Below are 20817 nucleotides of genomic sequence, written 5' to 3'. Positions count from 1 at the left end.
CCACAGCAATCTACCGCGCGCGTAGTCTAGGGCTGGAGAGGAGCGCAGACTGAGGTCGGGATTTCGACCACCAGTCTGCTCTCCTCCGAGTAAGGGACGGAAGACTAGCCTCTCCAGCATCTCCCCTCCGCGCCGGGCAATGCGGCTACCGGGTTGCGCCTGGAAGTGAGACTAATCCAGCGCCGCCGCCCTCCCCTCAGCCAACGCCTAGCGCAATAGCCAACTTCGTCGGCTGTGTGTCCGTCGGGTTCCCAGGGTCCGAAGCCAACGGTACCCTGGGAAGGACCCTGGGAATGGTAGTCCATGCAGGTCTCTAGTTCCGACTAGAACAATGGGAGGAGTCTGAGCCGGGAACCACACCTCCTGGGGACCAGGAACTGGTTCTCCTGGTCTCTGTCGCCAACCCCTTATTCCCAGTTCTCGCGCCCCAGCTGTCGGCGGAAGGAGCAAGGCGACTGGACTACATTCCCCAGAAGACCTTGCGCCTCCCGCTCTCAGGCCGCGACGCGGGGTCCGCTCTTCAGGTGCGGCTGGAGGGTGACGGCCGACCGGCCCAGGACTCCTGCTCCCGTGGTGCCCCGCGCGTGGCCAGCCCAGCCCCCGGCTCCTGCCCGCCCCACAGCGGCGCTGGTTGTTGTCGTGAGCCGCAGCCGCCCCGCTTTGCCCCTCCTCTCCTCCCCTCCCCCCCGGCCCTGCGCACGGGCTGCCCCTCCCCCCGCCTCCCCGGCCCCTCTCACGGTGCCAAGATGGCGGCGGCGGCGGGCGGCGGCAGTTGCCCCGGGCCTGGCTCCGCACGGGGCCGCTTCCCGGGCCGGCCGCGGGGTTCCGGCGGGGGCGGGGGCCGCGGCGGCCGAGGCAGCGGAGCCGAAAGAGTGCGGGTAGCCCTGCGGCGCGGTGGCGGCGCGGCGGGGCCGGGAGGAGCCGAGCCCGGGGAGGACACGGCCCTGCTCCGTTTGCTGGGTCTCCGCCGGGGCCTGCGCCGGCTCCGCCGCCTGTGGGCTGGTGCGCGAGTTCAGCGAGGCCGAGGCCGCGGCCGGGGACGGGGCTGGGGCCCGAACCGAGGCTGCATGCCGGAGGAAGAGAGCAGTGACGGGGAATCCGAGGAGGAGGTGAGGCGGTCGGAGGTGTCTCCAGCGCCGGGTAGGGCGGAGGCCAGGGGCTTGCAGGGCTCCGGATAGCTCCGAAGGGTGTTGTGGACAAGTGGGATTCTCGGGGCTCCTGGAAAGAAGCACGAAGGAAGCAGGCTGCGTGGAGCGTTCGGGTGGCTAGGGCCTTTGAAAGTGATCAGAGAAACCCTGACTGCAGCTAGACGCCTGGAGCCCAATTGGTGTCCTGAGCTGATCTTTCGCGGTAGCAATGGCAGAGCAGGACAGGAGTGGGTGAAGAGGCCATAGGGATTGCATGCCGGACCAGCGGTGGTTGACAGCAGCAGCGTGGCCTTAATTGACCAAGGCTAGAGAGCCTCCTGGGCTCTTACTTGCAGGCTGCCTCCTTGGCCCTTAAAATCCGCGACATAACCCTGGTTCCACCAGGGCCCCAGTTGCTCTCTGGTTCTAAGGTAGAGTGGTGGAGGCTTCTTAGGCGCGGGTTGAAGAGGGATAGAATGAATGCTGAGTCTTGAGTCTGGAGTGAGTGCAGTCATGGTTTATCCCTCTCAGCCTTTTTGGAGAAGGCAGGAGGGTGTGGATTATATTGCTTAGGAGAGCTAGCTGTCCTCTGAGGGCTCAGAGTGGATTCTAATATGATAAACCATCTGCTCCACCTCTCATCTCCCCCAAACACTCCCCATTTTTAGGAATGCCCTGCAAGGGTGTAAATGGAGGACCTACTTTGTTTTAAGTTGGAATTAGCCCTCATTGTAATGCCTATTGCTTAACTCGAGGAGACCCTCTAGTGTTTTCTTCTGGGCTAGTGAATTACTGATGGCTGTGCTGGAACGGTCTGGTTCAAGAACGCCTTGTACCTTTATTCTTTCTGACCTTGCCTCAGTCTTCTAAGTTCTTTGGTAAATAAGGAGTATGTTAAGGTGGACACTAACTATCCTATCCGCAACACCTGAAGCCCAGATGGAACTAGGCCGTTGGTACTGACTGCTGTTTCTCCCCTTCACCCTTGGTCCCCTAAATCAGGAGTTTCAGGGTTTTCATTCAGATGAAGATGTGGCCCCCAGTTCCCTGCGCTCTGCGCTTCGGTCCCAGCGAGGTGAGTGATGGGGAAACTCTACCTCTCTAGTGTTACGGGAAGGTTCTTGCCCTTTGTGTTCAGCTAGTCTCTACTGGTTACTGAGTGTCCTGTGTTCAGTCCAAGGTAGCCTGGGCTGTGGGGAAAAACAGACAAGTAAGACTTAGTATCCTGTCTTTCTGGGGTGCTTTTCTTAAGACTGTAGGGCCAGCTTGACCCATCTCCCCACAACTGTTCTCCTTTTAGGTCGAGCCCCTCGGGGTCGGGGCCGCAAGCATAAGACGACCCCCCTTCCTCCTCGCCTAGCAGATGTGACTCCTGTCCCCCCAAAGGCCCCTACTCGGAAACGGGGTGAGGAGGGCACAGAACGGATGGTGCAGGCACTGACTGAACTTCTCCGGCGGTCCCAAGCACCCCAACCCTCCCGGAGCCGGGCACGGGCACGTGAACCCTCTACTCCCCGGCGGTCTCGGGGAAGGCCCCCAGGACGGCCAGCCGGTCCCTGCCGGAAAAAGCAGCAAGCAGTAGTGTTAGCAGAAGCGGCTGTGACAATCCCTAAACCCGAGCCTCCGCCCCCTGTGGTCCCAGTAAAGAACAAAGCTGGCAGTTGGAAATGCAAGGAGGGACCTGGTCCAGGACCTGGAACCCCCAAACGTGGAGGACAGCCTGGGAGAGGAGGCCGTGGAGGCAGGGGCAGAGGCCGAGGCGGACTTCCCCTTATGATCAAGTTTGTTTCCAAGGCCAAGAAAGTGAAGATGGGACAATTGTCCCAGGAACTAGAATCAGGTCAGGGTCATGGTCAACGTGGGGAAAGCTGGCAGGATGCCCCCCAAAGAAGAGATGGAGATGAACCAGAAAGGGGCTCGTGCAGAAAGAAGCAGGAGCAGAAACTGGAGGAGGAGGAGGAGGAGGAGGAGGAGAAGGAGGGAGAAGAGAAGGAAGAAAAAGATGACAATGAGGATAACAACAAGCAACAGGAAGAGGAGGAGACTGAGAGAGCTGTGGCTGAGGAAGAAGTGATGCTAGCCAAGGAGAAGGAAGAGGCAAAGCTTCCGTCACCACCCTTGACTCCTCCAGTCCCTTCACCACCTCCTCCTCTACCACCCCCTTCAACATCTCCTCCACCTCCAGCATCCCCTCCACCACCCCCAGTTTCTCCTCCTCCCCCACTCTCCCCAGAGAAGCAGGAAGAATCTCCTCCTCTTGTCCCAGCTACATGCTCTAGGAAGAGGGGCAGGCCTCCCCTGACTCCTAGCCAGCGGGCAGAGAGGGAAGCCGCTCGGTCAGGACCAGAGGGCACCCTTTCTCCCACTCCAAACCCTAGCACCACCACAGGAAGCCCTTTGGAAGACAGTCCTACTGTGGTCCCCAAAAGTACCACCTTTTTAAAGAATATCCGGCAGTTTATCATGCCTGTAGTGAGTGCTCGCTCCTCCCGTGTTATCAAGACACCCCGGCGATTTATGGATGAAGATCCTCCCAAACCTCCAAAGGTGGAGGCTTCTATTGTTCGACCTCCTGTTGCAACCTCCCCACTTGCTCCCCAGGAACCAGTACCAGTCTCCTCTCCACCTCGTGTCCCAACTCCCCCATCTACCCCAGTCCCACTCCCTGAGAAGAGGCGGTCTATCCTAAGGGAACCCACATTTCGCTGGACCTCACTAACCCGGGAGCTGCCGCCGCCTCCACCTGCTCCTCCACCAGCCCCATCTCCACCACCTGCCCCTGCCACTCCCTCCCGGAGGCCCTTGCTCCTTCGGGCCCCTCAGTTTACCCCAAGTGAAGCCCACCTGAAGATCTATGAATCGGTGCTTACCCCTCCTCCTCTTGGGGCTCTTGAAACTCCTGAGCCAGAGCTGCCTCCTGCTGATGACTCTCCAGCAGAGCCTGAGCCTAGGGCAGTGGGGCGGACCAATCACCTCAGCTTGCCTCGCTTTGTCCCTGTGGTCACCACTCCTGTTAAGGTTGAGGTGCCCCCCCATGGAGCTCCAGCTCTGAGTGAAGGCCAGCAGCTTCAGCTCCAGCAGCCCCCGCAGGCCTTGCAGACCCAGCTCCTACCCCAGGCACTACCACCACAGCAACCACAAGCGCAGCCACCTCCATCACCACAACACACGCCACCACTGGAAAAGGCCCGTGTTGCAAGTCTGGGTTCCCTGCCACTAGGGGTGGAGGAAAAAATGTTTAGCCTTCTTAAGAGAGCTAAGGTGCAGTTATTCAAGATCGATCAACAGCAACAGCAGAAAGTGGCGGCTTCAATGCCGGTGAGTGTGGTACTTTGAGCAGGTCCCTGCACTCAGTCTGTACAGCTGCCTCCCTAGATAAGTGTTTAGCTGGACATGCAGGACCAGTTTCCCTTTTATCTCCAACTGTTTCTACCCTGACCCTATCCCTTCCCTCTCCTATTCCACTGTTCCCACTGGTCTTCACTTTGCAGCCCCTGACCCTGTTAATTTTCTCCACCAGCCAAGCCCTGCAGTACAAACCGAGGAGGCTGTGGGGACTGTCAAACAGACCCCAGACAGAGGCTGTGTCAGGTCTGAAGATGAATCCATGGAAGCTAAGAGAGATCGAGCCTCGGTATGCAGTGAGAGGAGGGTCTTCTGAAGAAGGCTGGATGCAGAACCACATGGAACCATTTCCCACACTTCTTCCTGGTTTTTCCTCTCTCAGGGCCCTGAGTCACCTGTACAAGGCCCCCGAATCAAACATGTCTGCCGTCACGCTGCTGTGGCCTTGGGTCAGGCTCGGGCCATGGTGCCTGAAGATGTACCCCGCCTCAGTGCCCTCCCTCTCCGGGATCGGCAGGACCTCGCCACTGAGGGTAGGGGACTTGAGTAATGGGAGGCTTGAGGACAAATAAGGTTTGCGCATGAGCAAGAACACCAGGGAGCTGAGCAGAGGGATTGGATGGGGCCTAGGGGGCGATGGGTTATAGTGCTGCTAGGTCTTGGAGAAATCTGGTTAGGTCCAGAATACCTAGAGTCAGTGTGGAAAAGCAGAGGGAAAGTAGGGAATGAGGTAGGATACCTAGTGGCTTTGTGGCTCTGTCTCCCCTCCATCTGCTGCAATAGATACGTCATCAGCATCAGAGACTGAGAGTGTCCCTTCCCGATCCCAGCGGGAAAAGGTGGAATCTGCAGGGCCTGGGGGAGACTCGGAGCCTACAGGGTCTGCAGGGGCCCTGGCCCACACACCACGGCGGTCACTGCCATCCCACCATGGCAAGAAGATGAGAATGGCTCGTTGTGGGCACTGTCGGGGTTGCTTGCGTGTGCAGGACTGTGGCTCTTGTGTCAACTGCTTGGATAAACCTAAATTTGGGGGTCCCAACACAAAGAAGCAGTGCTGTGTGTAAGTAGCTGGAGTGTAGCCTCTGGTCCCACCTGGGGTTGTCAGTCACCTGAGCCTCTTGTCCCAGCCAGAGCAGTGGGATTGGCATCCTTGTGGAGAGCTTCCTCTCTTCCCCCAGACCACCAGTCCCCTACCCTGGTGACGTGCTGCTCCCCTCCCCAGATACCGGAAGTGTGACAAGATAGAGGCTCGGAAGATGGAGCGGCTGGCAAAAAAAGGTAATAAGGCTTGAAGAGCGTTTCTTCACAAAACCTTACGTAGATAGCGGGGTGGCAGAGGCCATGCTTTCTTTGCATTTGACACATGTCCTTTTTTGTCAGAGCTTAAATCTGTCCTGCATTCTTTGTCTTGTGCTGCACTTTCTGGCTTTCCTTTGTCCTGGTGCCCATATCCCTGGCTGAGTTCAAATCCTACCAAGTCCCCTGTTCCCACAGGCCGGACGATAGTGAAGACGCTGTTGCCCTGGGATTCCGATGAATCTCCTGAGGCCTCCCCTGGTCCTCCAGGCCCACGCCGGGGGGCGGGAGCTGGGGGGTCCCGGGAGGAGGTGGGGGCCACTCCCGGGCCCGAGGAGCAGGACTCCCTCCTACTGCAGCGCAAGTCAGCCCGACGCTGCGTCAAACAGCGGCCCTCCTATGATGTCTTCGAGGACTCAGATGACTCAGAGCCGGGGGGTCCTCCTGCTCCAAGACGTCGCACCCCCAGAGAACATGGTATGCTCTCAGTTTAGCAGTTTGTTTTATGACTCTCTTTCTTTTGGCCATTTTTGGGGTGGAATCCAGGGCCCTCTGTGCGTTAAGCTTAGAAGGGACAGGACTCCTCAGTCTGTCTAAGAGGGTAGCTGGGAACAAAGGAGGAGGTCGTTCTTGGGGAACACACACAATTGGGGTGTGTTCAGTACTCACTGAAGGTCTTCCTTCTGAGCCCTGGTTGGAGGAAGCCTTGGGAACGAACGTAGGTGCAGATGGGTAGAGGACCCGGCATAGGAAGGGTCAGCTGTCCTGTGTCCTGCCTAGAGCTGCCAGTACTAGAACCTGAGGAGCAGAGTCGGCCCCGCAAACCCACCCTGCAGCCTGTGTTGCAGCTCAAGGCCCGAAGGCGCCTGGACAAGGTCAGCACGGCCCGCTCCGAGAACCCCAAGCCCTGTGTGAGGCATGGCTCCTGCTCTCCAGGAGCTACCTGGCAAGTCAGGGTGATGGGCACACCTGAGTGTCGTGGTGTGTCCTCACCAGAGGACAGGTCCTGAGGGATGAGGCAGGCCTTGCCTTTCTGGAAAGCCAAGTGGGATCTGGGCAAAAGGCAGGGTATGGCAGGTTGGGGGAGGCCAGTGAGGAGAGGAGTCTGCAGAGGGGTGGGGTTGGCATCTTTTGACAACCCCATGTCCCTCCTTAGGATGCTTTAGCCCCTGGCCCCTTTGCCTCTTTTCCCAATGGCTGGACTGGAAAGCAGAAGTCTCCTGATGGTGTGCACCGGGTCCGAGTAGATTTTAAGGTACAGGGTTGAGAGCAACTTATAGAGCATGCAGTGGACAAAACTTCTTGATTGTAACTAGAGCTTTCAACATGGGTCTGACTTGTGTTCCTGGCTGCTTTCCAATCCTGTGTCCTCTCTTACTCCAGGAGGATTGCGACCTAGAGAATGTGTGGCTTATGGGTGGTCTCAGTGTGCTGACTTCCGTGCCAGGGGGGCCACCGATGGTGTGTCTGCTGTGTGCTAGCAAAGGCCTCCATGAGGTTGGTGCTTTGCCCTTTTATTTCTCTTAAAAAACAAAACAAAACAGGAACAAAAGACCAAGACAGTCCTGGCCTCCAAGTCTCCATTTGCCGTTCCTGACCTTGAGCTCTCAGGCAGGGATCACCTCCCGGCTGTCCATCCAGCCTCATGCTGTCTGTCTGTCGTTTCCTTACCCCTCCTAGCTGGTTTTTTGCCAAGTCTGCTGCGATCCTTTCCACCCCTTCTGTCTGGAGGAGGCTGAGCGGCCCTCGCCTCAACATCGTGATACCTGGTGCTGCAGGCGCTGCAAGTTCTGCCATGTTTGTGGGCGCAAAGGCCGAGGGTCCAAGGTGGGGCACTGGCAGCCCTGGGCAGGTAGGGCCTGGGGAGGGGCGACCTCATGCAGTCTCCTGTACACTCCGTTCCCCTCCGCTGCCTGCAGCACCTCCTGGAATGTGAACGCTGTCGTCATGCTTACCACCCAGCCTGCCTGGGACCCAGCTACCCAACCCGGGCCACGCGTAGACGGCGCCACTGGGTGAGAGGTCCCTTAGTGTCCTGCATTCTACTTAACCTAACCAAGCTCTCACAGAGATGTAGGACTACCCACCGCTCTGATACTGACTGGCAGCGTGCACATAGGCAAGCTGTAGATGGACAGGTGGTCTCTAGGAGCTCATGGGCTCAGTCCTCCCAGCCGGACACTCTGCCCCTTTCTTCCTCCTCCCCCTTCTTACCATCATTTCTTGTACTGGTCCCTCTCCATCTGTTTCCTTCTACCCATCCTCCCCGGCTCACCTGTCAGCCTGTTTCAGCCTGATGTCCGGCTTCCTTCTAACACACCCCCACCCCCCAGATCTGTTCAGCTTGTGTGCGCTGTAAGAGCTGTGGGGCAACTCCAGGCAAGAACTGGGACGTCGAGTGGTCTGGAGATTACAGCCTCTGCCCCAGGTGCACCGAGCTCTATGAAAAAGGTGGGACCTGGCAGCAGATAGGGCTTGGGGGACTGTGGTAGAGTGGGCCGGGCTCTAGCACCAAAGAGAGGAGATTTTAGTAGCGTTCTGCCATTGAGCTGCAGAACTTTTCCTGTAGTGTTCAACCAAGGATAACGAACACAGAGCAGAGCCCTCTGGGAGTAGTGCAGCTACAGAGCTTGGGGACCCACTCATTTTCTAATATCCCTCCCGGAAGAACCCCTAGGTTTCCACTGGGCCGTGTGAAGACCTGCACTATCTGCACTTGTTCACCCATACAATACCTCTTCTTTTGGTAGATGTCAGGGCTACAGAGAAAACAGGCTTTGTCCACATACAGCTTTTTGGACTGAAGGGTGTAGGGTGATACCTTGTGTAGCTATCAGATGATGGATACAGCCTCTGCACATGACTCAGGCATTGGTCAGTCCTGGCTGCTCTGACCTTTGCCTCTTACTTCTTCCCCCAGGGAACTACTGCCCAATTTGCACACGCTGCTATGAAGACAATGACTATGAGAGCAAGATGATGCAGTGTGCACAGTGTGACCACTGGGTGCATGCCAAGTGTGAGGGACTCTCAGGTGAGAAGATTACCAAAGAGTTACAGGTTCAGCCCTCCGGGGACCCTGTCCCCACCACAGGCCTGTAGGGTGACATGTGCACTAACTGTCCTTGGGCCTTGGGGGCTCCTGGGAACCCTTACATCTTTCCAATCCATTGTCTCCTTTGTCATTGACTGTTCTAGATGAAGACTATGAGATCCTTTCTGGACTGCCAGACTCAGTGTTGTACACGTGTGGGCCATGTGCTGGGGCGACACAGCCCCGCTGGCGAGAGGCCCTGAGTGGGGCCCTGCAGGGAGGCCTGCGTCAGGTGCTCCAGGGTCTGTTAAGCTCAAAGGTGGCAGGCCCATTGCTGCTGTGCACCCAGGTCTGGAGGGCCCCAGACGCAGGGTGGGTGGAGTTGGGCTCAGCCCTAGCCCTTCTGACTTCCCCCATTTGCAGTGTGGGCAGGATGGGAAGCAGCTCCACCCAGGACCCTGTGATTTACAAGCTGTAGGAAAGCGCTTTGAGGAAGGTCACTATAAGTCTGTGGTGAGTGCAACATGGGAAGGAGCAGGTGGCTGCCATGAGCAGAGTTAGGCTGGGGTGAAGTTTGGTGTAAGGGCTCAGACGCTAAGAAACTCACCTACAGCACAGCTTCATGGAAGACGTAGTGGCCATCTTGATGAGGCATTCAGAAGAAGGAGAGACCCCAGAGCGCCGGGCTGGAAGCCAGATGAAAGGACTCCTACTGAAGGTGAGTGCTGGCGTGGTGCCTGAAGGTGGCTTGAGCATTGGTGGGGCCAGGGAGGGGGAAAAGAGTGTGTCCTTCAGACCCTGCCCCCATCTATTCTCGAGGGAAGGCTGCTCTTCTCATCCTCTTAACCCATTTCCCAGCTGCTAGAGTCTGCGTTCTGCTGGTTTGACGCCCATGATCCTAAGTACTGGCGACGGAGTACACGGCTGCCAAAGTGAGCAGGGATGAGTAGCTGGAGGGGGGGACCAAGGAGTGAGGTCAGAAGCAAGGGCATTTGGGATTCCAGGGATGAGGCTGGGATAAGGGGTAAGGCTCAGGTCAAGGCTGAAGAAGAGGGTGGTAGAGCCAGAGTGAGCTTTCCTCATTACTTCTAGACTAGCAAGGATGGCGCATGTGCTGTTGGCTCTTTGTTTCTACTTTTTGAAGGCATTTGGGGAGCTTATGTTGGGGAGGTTAGGCAGGCTCTGATGGCCCAGGTTGGTCAGAGTGGTGACATGGAAGCCCAAGAGGTTGTGAGAGCCTAGATAACGTAAGAGGAGAAAGTCCCCTGGAAGGGGTGACATCCTAACTGATGTGGAATATTCCAGGAGCATGGAGAACAGCACATATAACTGGCACAGAGGAGCTTGGCTTCTTTGAGGGGGGTGCGGGGGGACGGGAGAGAGAAATCCATGTGAGAAAGGAAGAAAGGAGCCATGACATGTAAGGCTATGTCATGGGGAGGCTCCAGCTCAACCTCTAATCCTTTCTCCACAGCGGAGTGCTCCCCAATGCTGTGTTGCCTCCATCCTTGGACCATGTCTATGCTCAGTGGAGACAACAGGAATCAGAGACCCCAGAATCGGGGCAGCCTCCAGGGGATCCTTCAGCAGGTAGTGGGAAACAAGGCTGAACCCTGATTGTTGTGCCATGCCCTAGATTCTGACTCTTGTAGATTGACTTCTATATCCTCTGCAGCTTTCCAGAGCAAGGACCCAGCTGCTTTCTCGCACCTGGATGACCCTCGTCAGTGTGCACTCTGTCTCAAGTATGGGGATGCTGACTCTAAGGTAAAGGCTACTATGCAGAGCTCCAGGTCGTGGGGCCCGGTCCTGGGAACTTCCCTGTGATTCCTCTCCTCTTTGCTGACAGGAGGCGGGGCGGCTCCTGTACATTGGGCAGAATGAGTGGACACATGTCAATTGTGCCATTTGGTCAGCTGAAGTGTTTGAGGAGAATGATGGCTCCCTCAAGAACGTCCATGCTGCTGTTGCACGTGGAAGGCAGATGGTAAGGACATGGGCCCAGAAAGGCGGGCATTTCTTGGGGTCACAGGTTGGCACTTCCTTCAGTGTGGAACTAACCTAATCCTTTATTAAATGATGGTCTCTGGATCATGTCCTTCCATTCCACTGCTCGTCCTTGTTACTCTTACTGTGGTGCTGGGAATTGAAGTCAGGGCTTCACATATGCTAGGCAAGTGCTTTACCACTAAGCGATGTTATAGTCTCTGCCCCCACCCCCCAGCCCCCCTTTTTTTAATGGGACAGTGACTAATGAGCCCTAGCTGGCTAGGTACTCATGGTGCCCAATCTAGTGTCAACATAATCTTCCCGCTTTTGCTTCCCAAGTGCTGGGATTGTAGGTGTGTGCCCTGAATCTGGCTCCCTTGGTGCCCATTTGGTTGTCTCAAGACCCTGGCACTGATGGCTGGCAGCATCCTTTCTCTAGCTAGATCTAGGCCTGTATTCCAAGAGATGGAATTTACACACCTTGTCTACTGTACCTCCGAAGGCCACCTTCCATACAGTGTCATCTTTCTCTCACTAGGCAGTCTCCTTGACCGCAGTCAAGTCAGCTTCAGAATCGCTCTCAGCCAGGAGAGACACACATCTTAGTCCCAGTACTCTGAGAGGCAGAGGCGGGATGATCTCTGTGTCTTGTGAGTTTGAGGCTAGCCTGGTCTACGTACAGAATGAGTTCCAGGACAACCAGGGCTGTGTAGAAAAACCCTGTCTCAAAAAAGGAAGAAAGAAAGAATCCTTCTCACTGTGTGCTCCTGGGTGGAGTCCTGGAGAAGACCTACCCTGGCAGGAGCTGTGAGGACTAGTGTAAAGAAGGTGACAAGTACCAATGAGGAAGAGCTGATAGCTCTCTCCAGACCTTGCTCTGTGTTCCTGAGGTAGTTGGAGTGTGCCCCTGGCCCTGGGCATAGCTAGGGAAGGAAGGGGTTTCCCTTCTTACCTAGGCTGTGTAAGGTGCTGGGCCAGCCAGGGCCTGTGCAGTGTTGTCAGGGATGCAGAGCCATATAGTTCTCACCTCAGCAGCCCCTTCCTCCCACAGCGCTGTGAGCTCTGCCTCAAGCCTGGAGCCACAGTTGGCTGCTGCCTGTCCTCATGTCTCAGCAACTTCCACTTCATGTGTGCCCGGGCCAGCTACTGCATCTTCCAGGATGACAAGAAGGTTTTTTGCCAGAAACACACAGACCTCCTAGATGGCAAGGTGGGCCAGGATGCTGGGGATCCACTGCCCTCTCCCCTAGCATCTCGGGCTTCCCTGAGGTCATGTAGGCCAAGCCCTTGACTGCGGAGTTCTTGCTATAGAACTTTGCCTTCGTGCTCCCCCAACCCTCTGCCAGTCCAGCAACCTCTATTTACTTCCTGCCTCCCAGGAGATCGTGACCCCTGATGGTTTTGATGTTCTTCGGCGAGTCTATGTAGACTTTGAGGGCATCAACTTCAAGCGAAAGTTCTTGACTGGACTTGAACCGGATGTCATCAATGTACTCATTGGTAAGCCTCTTGCTCTCTTACGTACTGCTTCTGACCTCACCTGGCGCTACCCTACTTGACCTCTCCTTTGTACCATAGGCTCCATCAGAATCAACTCCCTGGGCACCCTATCTGATCTCTCAGACTGTGAGGGCCGGCTCTTCCCCATTGGCTACCAGTGAGCACCCCAGGGCTGGTGAGGGGAGGGGGACTCCAGGGCTGGGTGTTGTTTCGAGGTTTCCCTAACCCTCTTGTCCCATTTGTCTGCTCCAGATGCTCCCGCCTGTATTGGAGCACAGTGGATGCTCGGAGGCGCTGCTGGTATCGGTGCCGAATTCTAGAGTATCGCCCGTGGGGGCCAAGGGAGGAGCCAGTGCACCTAGAAGCAGCAGAGGAGAACCAGACCATTGTGCATAGCCCAACCCCTTCCTCAGGTAGGTAGCACTTGGGTACTTATGCCTCATCCCCTTCTCCAAAGGGGGACCCCACCTCCATACCCTCCATGTGTTGAGAAACTTCAGGATGCTCTCTTGAAATGACAGAAACAATGGTAGTTGGCTTTGAACTTCGAAGCATACCACAGGGGCTGTGCTCAGCATTTCACAGGAAGTGAGGGAAGAGCACCAGGCTACAAGCCAGAGGGAACAGGAATGTTCACAGCTGGCTTCCTGAGGCCTGTGTGCTCTTGTAATGTTTGGTTGGTCTTGCTAATAAGTTCATAGACTCTGCTACATTATGTACAAGGGAAATAGTTTATTTCTACAATAACCGTGGCACAGTCAGGATTTGGGTCTACATGTGCTTATTTCCAGGCTTTGTGCACACGAGCCTAGAGAGGCTAGGAGTGTCAGATCCCCTAGAGCTGAAATGGTTATGAGCCACTTGACGTAGTTTCTGGGGCACGGGTTGGGGGGTTTTAGTACAGGACCCCCAACCTCCCTTGTTCTTGCCTTTTCAGAGCCCACCAATCATGATGATCTGCCAGATACAGATTCCCTGATTCCTGGAGACCCTGTACACCACTCACCCATTCAGAATCTGGATCCCCCACTTCGGACAGATTCAAGCAATGGCCCTCCTCCCACCCCTCGCTCCTTCTCAGGGGCTCGAATCAAAGTGCCCAACTACTCACCGTCTCGGAGGCCCTTAGGGGGAGTCTCTTTTGGTCCTCTGCCCTCTCCAGGTAAGCACGATGGATAGAGAAATGGGCAGTGGTGGTGGTCATCTTTAACCCCAGTACTTAAGAGGCAGAGGCAGGCAGAGCTCTTGTGGGTTCAAGTCCAGCATGGTCTACAGAGGAAGTTCCAGAACAGCCAGGGCTACAGAGAAACCCTGCCTTTAAAAAAAGAATGGGTAGAGCTAGCTAGGAAACCTGGAGTTGCTGACTGATACTGACATTTTCCCTCTTGCAGGAAGTCCATCTTCCCTGACCCACCACATCCCTACCGTGGGAGACTCGGACTTTCCAGCTCCCCCAAGGCGATCTCGGCGTCCTAGCCCCCTGGCCACCAGGCCACCACCATCCCGGAGGACCTCCTCTCCTCTCAGAACTTCCCCTCAGCTCAGGGTGCCCCTGTCTACCTCAGTCACAGCCCTCACACCTACCTCAGGGGAGCTGGCTCCCCCTGACCTGGCCCCATCTCCCCTTCCACCCTCTGAAGACCTGGGCCCAGACTTTGAAGACATGGAGGTGGTGTCAGGACTAAGCGCTGCTGACCTGGACTTTGCAGCCAGCCTGCTGGGGACTGAGCCTTTCCAGGAAGAGATTGTGGCTGCGGGGGCAGTGGGGAGCAGCCAGGGAGGTCCAGGGGACAGCTCAGAGGAGGAGGCCAGCCCTACCACTCACTATGTCCACTTTCCTGTGACCGTGGTGTCTGGCCCTGCCCTGGCCCCCAGTTCTCTTGCTGGAGCGCCCCGAATCGAGCAGCTGGATGGAGTGGATGATGGCACAGACAGCGAGGCTGAGGCTGTCCAGCAACCCCGGGGACAGGGGACTCCTCCTTCAGGACCAGGAGTGGGCCGAGGAGGGGTCCTTGGAGCAGCAGGCGACAGAGCCCGACCTCCTGAAGACCTGCCTTCAGAAATTGTGGATTTTGTGTTGAAGAACCTAGGGGGTCCTGGGGAGGGGGCTGCTGGCCCCAGAGAGGACTCTCTTCCCTCAGCACCTCCCTTGGCTAATGGCAGCCAGCCCCCACAAAGCCTGTCCACTAGCCCAGCTGACCCCACCCGGACATTTGCTTGGCTCCCTGGAGCTCCAGGGGTCCGGGTATTGAGTCTGGGTCCTGCTCCAGAACCCCCTAAACCTGCCACATCCAAGATCATCCTTGTCAACAAGCTGGGGCAAGTATTTGTGAAGATGGCAGGGGAGGGTGAGCCTGTAGCACCCCCAGTAAAGCAGCCGCCTCTACCCCCTATCATTCCCCCAACAGCTCCCACCTCCTGGACTCTGCCCCCAGGACCCCTGCTCAGTGTGTTACCAGTGGTAGGGGTAGGAGTGGTCCGGCCTGCCCCACCCCCACCTCCACCCCCACTAACACTGGTGTTTAGCAGTGGGCCCCCCAGCCCACCACGCCAGGCCATCCGTGTCAAGAGGGTATCCACCTTCTCTGGCCGATCCCCTCCAGTTCCTCCCCCAAACAAAACTCCCCGGCTGGATGAAGATGGAGAGTCCTTGGAGGATGCCCAGCATGTGCCAGGGATCAGTGGCAGTGGGTGAGTGTGTCTCTAAGGCTGGGGCTGGCAGGCTAGGGAGGTAGGCAGGAGGAGGAGGAGGACATGTGGGCTTTCTGTGCTGCATTTCAGGTTCAGTCGCGTTCGCATGAAAACACCCACAGTCCGTGGAGTTCTGGACCTGAACAATCCTGGGGAGCAGCCTGAGGAGGAAAGCCCTGGGTGAGTGACCAGGTCCCCTCCCTGAGGCTCTGGACACCCCCTCCCGGTAATTTTTGCCTCCTGACAGGTCTTTGTTGACAGGCGCCCCCAGGACCGGTGTCCTTTGCTACCACTTGCAGAAGCTCCTTCCCAGGCCCTCGATGGTTCCTCAGACCTACTGTTTGAGTCCCAGTGGCATCACTATTCAGGTAGAGACCAGCTTTTCCTCTCACCGCCTCCTTGTGCTGGGCCCGGTGGAGCCTGACAGAACCTGGATTGGTTCACTCGACACACAGTACACACCATGGGCTAATTGGGTTCATTTTCTAACACTAGAAAACAGCAACGAAAACCCTACATAAACTCAGTGGGTAGAAACCCCAGGCTCGGTGCTAAGCATTGCATACTGTTAGGGAGCTCCTGGCCTCAGGACCGCAGGATTGGGGTTAGAAGTCAGTATCTGGGAGCTGGTGGCACTTGGGGAGCAGAGGCAAGTGACTCTCTGTAGGTTTGAGGCCAGTCTAGAGATGGAGTTGCAGGATAACCAGGGCCACATAGAGAAACCCTGTCTCAAAAACACCACAAAAAGAAATGAGATTTAATAATGTATCTTTGCAGCTGCAGGCTGAGCCAGATTTGATTCAGATACGGTAGTCTGGGCTGCACAGTGAGACCCTGTCTCACAACAGAAGGAAACAAAACACCAAGGAAAAACAACAGCTCTGTGTCCAAGCTCAAGTGGCTGGGCTTTATGCAGCTATAGGGGGTGGAGTAGGGGTGCATCTAATGGTTGGGATCAGAGTCAGGGTCACCCAGGGAGGGTGGAGCCCCAGGGCCCAAGTAAGGGGCAGGAACATTAGGAAGATTAGAACAGGCTGGTGTTGCCAAAGCTAGGAATGAAGCAGTCCACCTGCCACAGTGAGCCACCAGACCAGGCCTGTGAGTCCTAGATTGGCAAAGGGCATGAGCAGGTGGCATGGGGCGGGTAGGATGTTGAAGATAGTGGTTGGTGAGAAGCCAGAGCAGCACCCAGGCAGCTAGCCAAGAAGTTGTGCTAAGGATCAGGAGGAGGTCGGGCAGCAGGTCAGAGAGCTTGAGGCTATGAGGGCTGCAACTTCAAAGCTGAGGAAAGGGGGAAGGGTGGTGGCTGAGGAAAAGGGCACGGGAGAATAGTGATCGGCTTTGAGCAGGTGACTCCTGGGATGGGAGAGAGATGTGGCAGGTGTACCTGGAGGTTGAGTCACACGTGGGTTCTTGAGTGGTTTTGTCTGCTAGACTAAGACTAGAAGTGAGGCTCTGCTGGCCTCTGGGGTCACTCTGTGGAGCAGCGGTGTGATTAGCAGGCAAACCCATCCTCCCCAGGTATTTGAGTTCTCTCGGTACATAGAGGTAGGCTCGAAGCACTACATTAGAGCCGGGTGGACCAAGGCTGTCTAGCTGAGAGGCTTTGCTCTGCCTGCCACTGGGGTGTGATGGTGAGGATAACAAGCACATGCCGGCTCGTGGGGACCCAGACATGTTCATCCTGCAGATCAGCTTAAATAAGCAGTGTGAGAAAGAATGGGGAAGGACTCATTAGCTGCCCCTGTCTGTTCAGTAGATGAATCGAGGAGGAGTGGGAGGCCTTGGGGCCTGGAGATGAGCTGACTTCTGTGGTAGAGTCAGGATTGTCTGACTAGAGGGTGCTAGAGAGAAAGGCTGTGGTGATTGATGGGGCTTGTGGGTCTTGCTCCTATGTCATGTTCTACCCCTGCCCTGCCTTGCCCTAGATACAGTGGTTGGCCTTGGCGTCCACTGCAGATGCTGCTGGCAGCATCTGTTCTCCAACTTCCCTCCTTGAAATGTGGCTTCCAGGACCCCACGTTGTCCTCTCACCTCTGCTCATGCCTCATTTCACTCTTCCAATTTTTGGCCTTGTGTGTGTCGCTCCCCCAATCCACTTTCTGGGACGTCAAGGCCTGTGTTCCTATAGCTACCACATCACTTTCTGCAGCTCAGACCTAGTTGGTCCCTGTACTTGGCCCCTGCTTTCTGCACTTGTGTCAGATCCTCTTATCAAGTTGCACGGGGTTATGCTCTGAGAGACAGCTCAGTTAGCATGCTCCAGATAGTCGTGAGCCTCATGGCAGTTGATGGCCTTCTTACTGTGTCCAAGCCCCACACCTCAGGGTTGCCCTTACCCTTTTCACAGATAAAGCCTGCCACATCAGGAGTCCTGTTGCTTTATCTTTACAATCTGTGACTCCAGAAGGTGGTGCACATCTGTATGATCCCAGATAATCTTGAGTCGGAGAGGTCTCATGAGTCCAGAAGTTCAAGGCCAACCTGGACAATGTAATGAGACCCTGTCTTAAAACTGAATAAATACAGTTCAAGAAGTCCCTAATGCCGTGTGACCTTTTAGTACAGTTCGTTATGTTGTGGTGACCTCCAGCCATAAAGTTATTTTGTTGCTTCTTCATAACTAATTTGTTAATGTTATGAATCCTGTAAATATGTAATATGCTACCCTCAAAGGAATTACAAACCCACAGGTTGAGAACCACTGGTATGTAATAAATATTATGTGTACTTGAATGTGTCCAAGCTATACATTTTAACTTGTATAAAAATTTAGTGTATTTTCAGCTGGGGTATAAATTGGTGATAAACTGTTTTTCCTAGCACATTCAAGGCCCTGGCTTCAATTCTATACTCCCCCCAATTATTTACTTATTTAACTGTCTATAAGTAATTCTCCAGTATCTATAGAGGACAGAATAATTATAGGGTGTAATGGTGGGCTAGCTTTCAGTGAGCCGGCAGAGTCCAGCCTGGTTCATGCTTCCATGCATGCAGCTGCTCTATGGCGGAATAGTTTTTTCAGGCTCCTTAGAACATTCAAATCAATGCCATAGGACTCACTCGATAATTGAAGCAGGAAGAGGACCATCTGTCTCCTGTATGTGTTTGTGCCAAGGGGTGGGAGGGATTGATGTCAGCTGGGAATCAGGGGCACTAGGTCTTTTTTTTTTTTTTTTTTCTCCCCCCCTTTTGTTTTGAGACAAGGCCTCTCTATGTGGCTCTGGTTGTCTTGGAACTCACTAAGTAGACCAGACTGGCCTCAAACTCACAGACATCTGCCTCACTTTGCCTCTGGAATGCTATGATTAAATGCATGCACCGCTTGCCTGGCAGCAGTGGCTTTTGAGTCCAGGAAAGTGATCCTCTCCTACTTTTACCTTCCCATGGAAGCAGGCGAGGCCTCAAGCTCTGAGGAAGAGCCTCCATCTCCAGAGGACAAAGAAAACCAGGTCCCCAAACGGGCTGGTCCACACCTGCGCTTTGAGATCAGCAGTGATGATGGCTTCAGTGTGGAGGCAGAGAGCTTGGAGGGTGAGTTGAGGGCAGCAGTAGCAGAGGGGGAGAGTGTTCATACCCCATCCTGACTTGTGGCTCCTCATTCCAGTGGCATGGAGAACTCTGATTGAGAAAGTGCAAGAAGCACGAGGGCATGCACGGCTCAGGCATCTCTCCTTTAGTGGTAAGAAGTAGCCCCAGGAATCCTGGGAGCAAGGGCAAGGTGGACCCTCCATGTGATTGCTATGTCCTTCCCGTCCTGTTCTCAGGAATGAGTGGAGCGCGGCTCCTGGGCATCCACCACGATGCTGTCATCTTCCTGGCAGAGCAGCTCCCTGGGGCCCAGCGCTGCCAGCATTATAAGTTCCGCTACCACCAGCAGGGAGAGGGCCAGGAAGAGCCACCTCTGAATCCCCATGGGGCTGCTCGTGCTGAGGTCTATCTCCGGTCAGTGGTTGGGGAGCACCCAGGTGGGAATTAAGTCTAGAAAGATTGAAACTGAGACACTAGGCTACCACAAGAGTAATTTGTAGACTTCACGCCAGAAGAGTGGACCCCACCCATCTCCTGTTTAGTTATCTTCAGCCCTATAGTCAGTCCCTGGTGATACTGGACCAGATGAAAGAATAGCTAGGCAGCATCTCTTTGAAGGAATGGCTGTGACCCTCCTACTTTGCGTTCCACTTGCAGGAAGTGTACCTTTGACATGTTCAACTTCCTGGCCTCCCAGCACCGTGTGCTCCCTGAGGGAGCCACCTGTGATGAAGAAGAGGATGAGGTGCAGCTTCGGTCCACCAGGTGTGCAGATATGTCAGGGTACTGGACCTGGTCAGAGGGGTCCTAAGGGGGTACTGGATGCCAACTTATTATGTGGTATTTGTCCCCTACCAGACGTGCCACCAGCCTGGAGCTTCCAATGGCCATGCGCTTTCGTCATCTCAAAAAGACATCCAAAGAGGCTGTGGGAGTCTACAGGTTAGTGGGGTTGAGGGGGTGCCCCTTGGGTGGACAGATAGGAGCCATGACGAGGAGCTGCCTGCTGTCTGTCCCCCATCCCCGAGTTCACTGTGGTTTGTTCTGTCCCGCAGATCAGCTATCCATGGACGAGGCCTGTTTTGTAAACGCAACATCGATGCGGGAGAGATGGTCATTGAGTACTCTGGCATTGTCATTCGCTCTGTGCTGACTGACAAGCGAGAGAAGTTCTATGATGGGAAGGTAAGTGGCATGAGGGTTTGAGGTGAGTGGATGTGGGCTGACCTTGACAGAGCTAATTCCTTCGTCCCGTTCTGTAGGGTATTGGGTGCTACATGTTCCGCATGGATGACTTTGATGTGGTGGATGCCACCATGCACGGCAATGCTGCCCGATTCATCAACCATTCATGTGAGCCCAACTGCTTCTCTCGTGTCATCCACGTGGAAGGCCAGAAACACATTGTCATCTTTGCCTTGCGCCGCATCCTGCGAGGTGAGGAGCTCACCTATGACTACAAGTTTCCCATCGAGGATGCCAGCAACAAGCTGCCCTGCAACTGTGGCGCCAAGCGCTGCCGTCGCTTCCTTAACTGAGGCCATGGCTGCCCGGATTCCTCATGTGCCCGCTGCCATCTCACCCTGGCCTGTGGCTCCCTAGTCTCAGTATCTCACTCCTACCTTCCTGTCCATGGTGAATTGTGGGCATGTAGTGGGGCAGGAGTCTGCCTTCACCCCTCCTGCCTACCCAGCCATTGCCTCCTTCCTCCTTCCCTGGGGACCCAGGATGTAGATATTGTACAAAGGTTTCTAAATCCCTTCTTTTCTATGCACTTTTTTATTTAAGAGGGCGGGGTCCCAGGTGGGAATCCCCCCCACAATAAAGTCTGTCAGCGTTTGGAGAGGTGGTCTTCCCGTGACTTACTACTGTGGTGGTTGTGTTTATGTGTTTATGTCTCATGCCCATAGAGGGCAGGGCAATTCCAGGAGTCAGTTCCAAAAATCTAATTGAGGTCTGCAAGCTGTGTGTTAAGTGATTTTGCCCAGTGAACCATGTTGTCAACCCTTGTTGTTTGGTCTGTATGGTGCTGGAGGCAGGTGGAAGGAAGCTCCCACTTTCTATAACCTTTGTAATCAAGGAAACACTAATGAAACCAGATTGGGTGGGGCAGGGGCAGGACTGTTGACATATTTGCATATCATGTATTAGATCCACAGCACACAAACTGACAAAGTGATGCACACTTGGTAAGTAAGGGCAGGAAGATCCAGGTTCTAGATTCTAGGAGTTCAAAGTCATTTTTAGTTTCACCTGGGGTTCAAGGCCAGCCTGCGCTACATGAAATCCAGCCTCAAGAGT

The 20817-nt window shown here is 55.2% G+C and overlaps 1 protein-coding gene across 2 annotated transcripts; it reads left to right on the top strand.

Annotated features, from left to right (window-relative positions):
- The first annotated feature begins 743 nt into the window (after positions 1–743).
- Kmt2b (lysine methyltransferase 2B) lies at positions 744–20377 on the top strand. Of its 2 annotated transcripts, none has more exons than XM_021166556.2 (37): positions 744–1109; positions 2130–2202; positions 2428–4445; positions 4648–4761; positions 4855–5005; positions 5256–5535; positions 5698–5753; positions 5970–6248; positions 6552–6646; positions 6928–7026; positions 7155–7268; positions 7452–7598; positions 7691–7786; positions 8105–8222; positions 8692–8805; positions 8970–9154; positions 9229–9318; positions 9419–9523; positions 9664–9737; positions 10280–10395; positions 10481–10572; positions 10655–10792; positions 11846–12004; positions 12174–12294; positions 12373–12451; positions 12547–12707; positions 13232–13456; positions 13686–14985; positions 15076–15165; positions 15247–15353; positions 18379–18519; positions 18593–18667; positions 18753–18930; positions 19174–19281; positions 19375–19458; positions 19572–19701; positions 19779–20377. In XM_021166556.2, the coding sequence occupies exons 1-37, from the start codon at positions 747–749 to the stop codon at positions 20052–20054; spliced, it is 8151 nt and encodes a 2716-aa protein (XP_021022215.1). In that variant the 5' UTR covers positions 744–746; the 3' UTR covers positions 20055–20377. The 2 variants fall into 2 exon arrangements, with proteins under 2 accessions (XP_021022215.1, XP_021022216.1); XM_021166557.2 differs by having other exon boundaries at positions 747–1109; positions 18382–18519.
- Positions 20378–20817: the final 440 nt, after the last annotated feature.

The sequence above is a fragment of the Mus caroli genome, chromosome 7 (genome assembly GCF_900094665.2).
Source record: "Mus caroli chromosome 7, CAROLI_EIJ_v1.1, whole genome shotgun sequence".
NCBI lineage: Eukaryota > Metazoa > Chordata > Mammalia > Rodentia > Muridae > Mus > Mus caroli.
Note: the sequence above shows the minus strand (reverse complement) of the source record. Positions and strands in the feature narration are given on the sequence as shown.

Bases quoted from the DNA above. Each gene is read 5' to 3' on its own strand.
- Kmt2b (XM_021166556.2), top strand. From the start codon at position 747: ATGGCGGCGGCGGCGGGCGGCGGCAGTTGCCCCGGGCCTGGCTCCGCA. The intron at 7,027-7,154 runs GTACAGGGTTGA...CTCTTACTCCAG, and splicing joins GGGTCCGAGTAGATTTTAAG to GAGGATTGCGACCTAGAGAA. The intron at 19,282-19,374 runs GTGTGCAGATAT...GTCCCCTACCAG, and splicing joins GTGCAGCTTCGGTCCACCAG to ACGTGCCACCAGCCTGGAGC.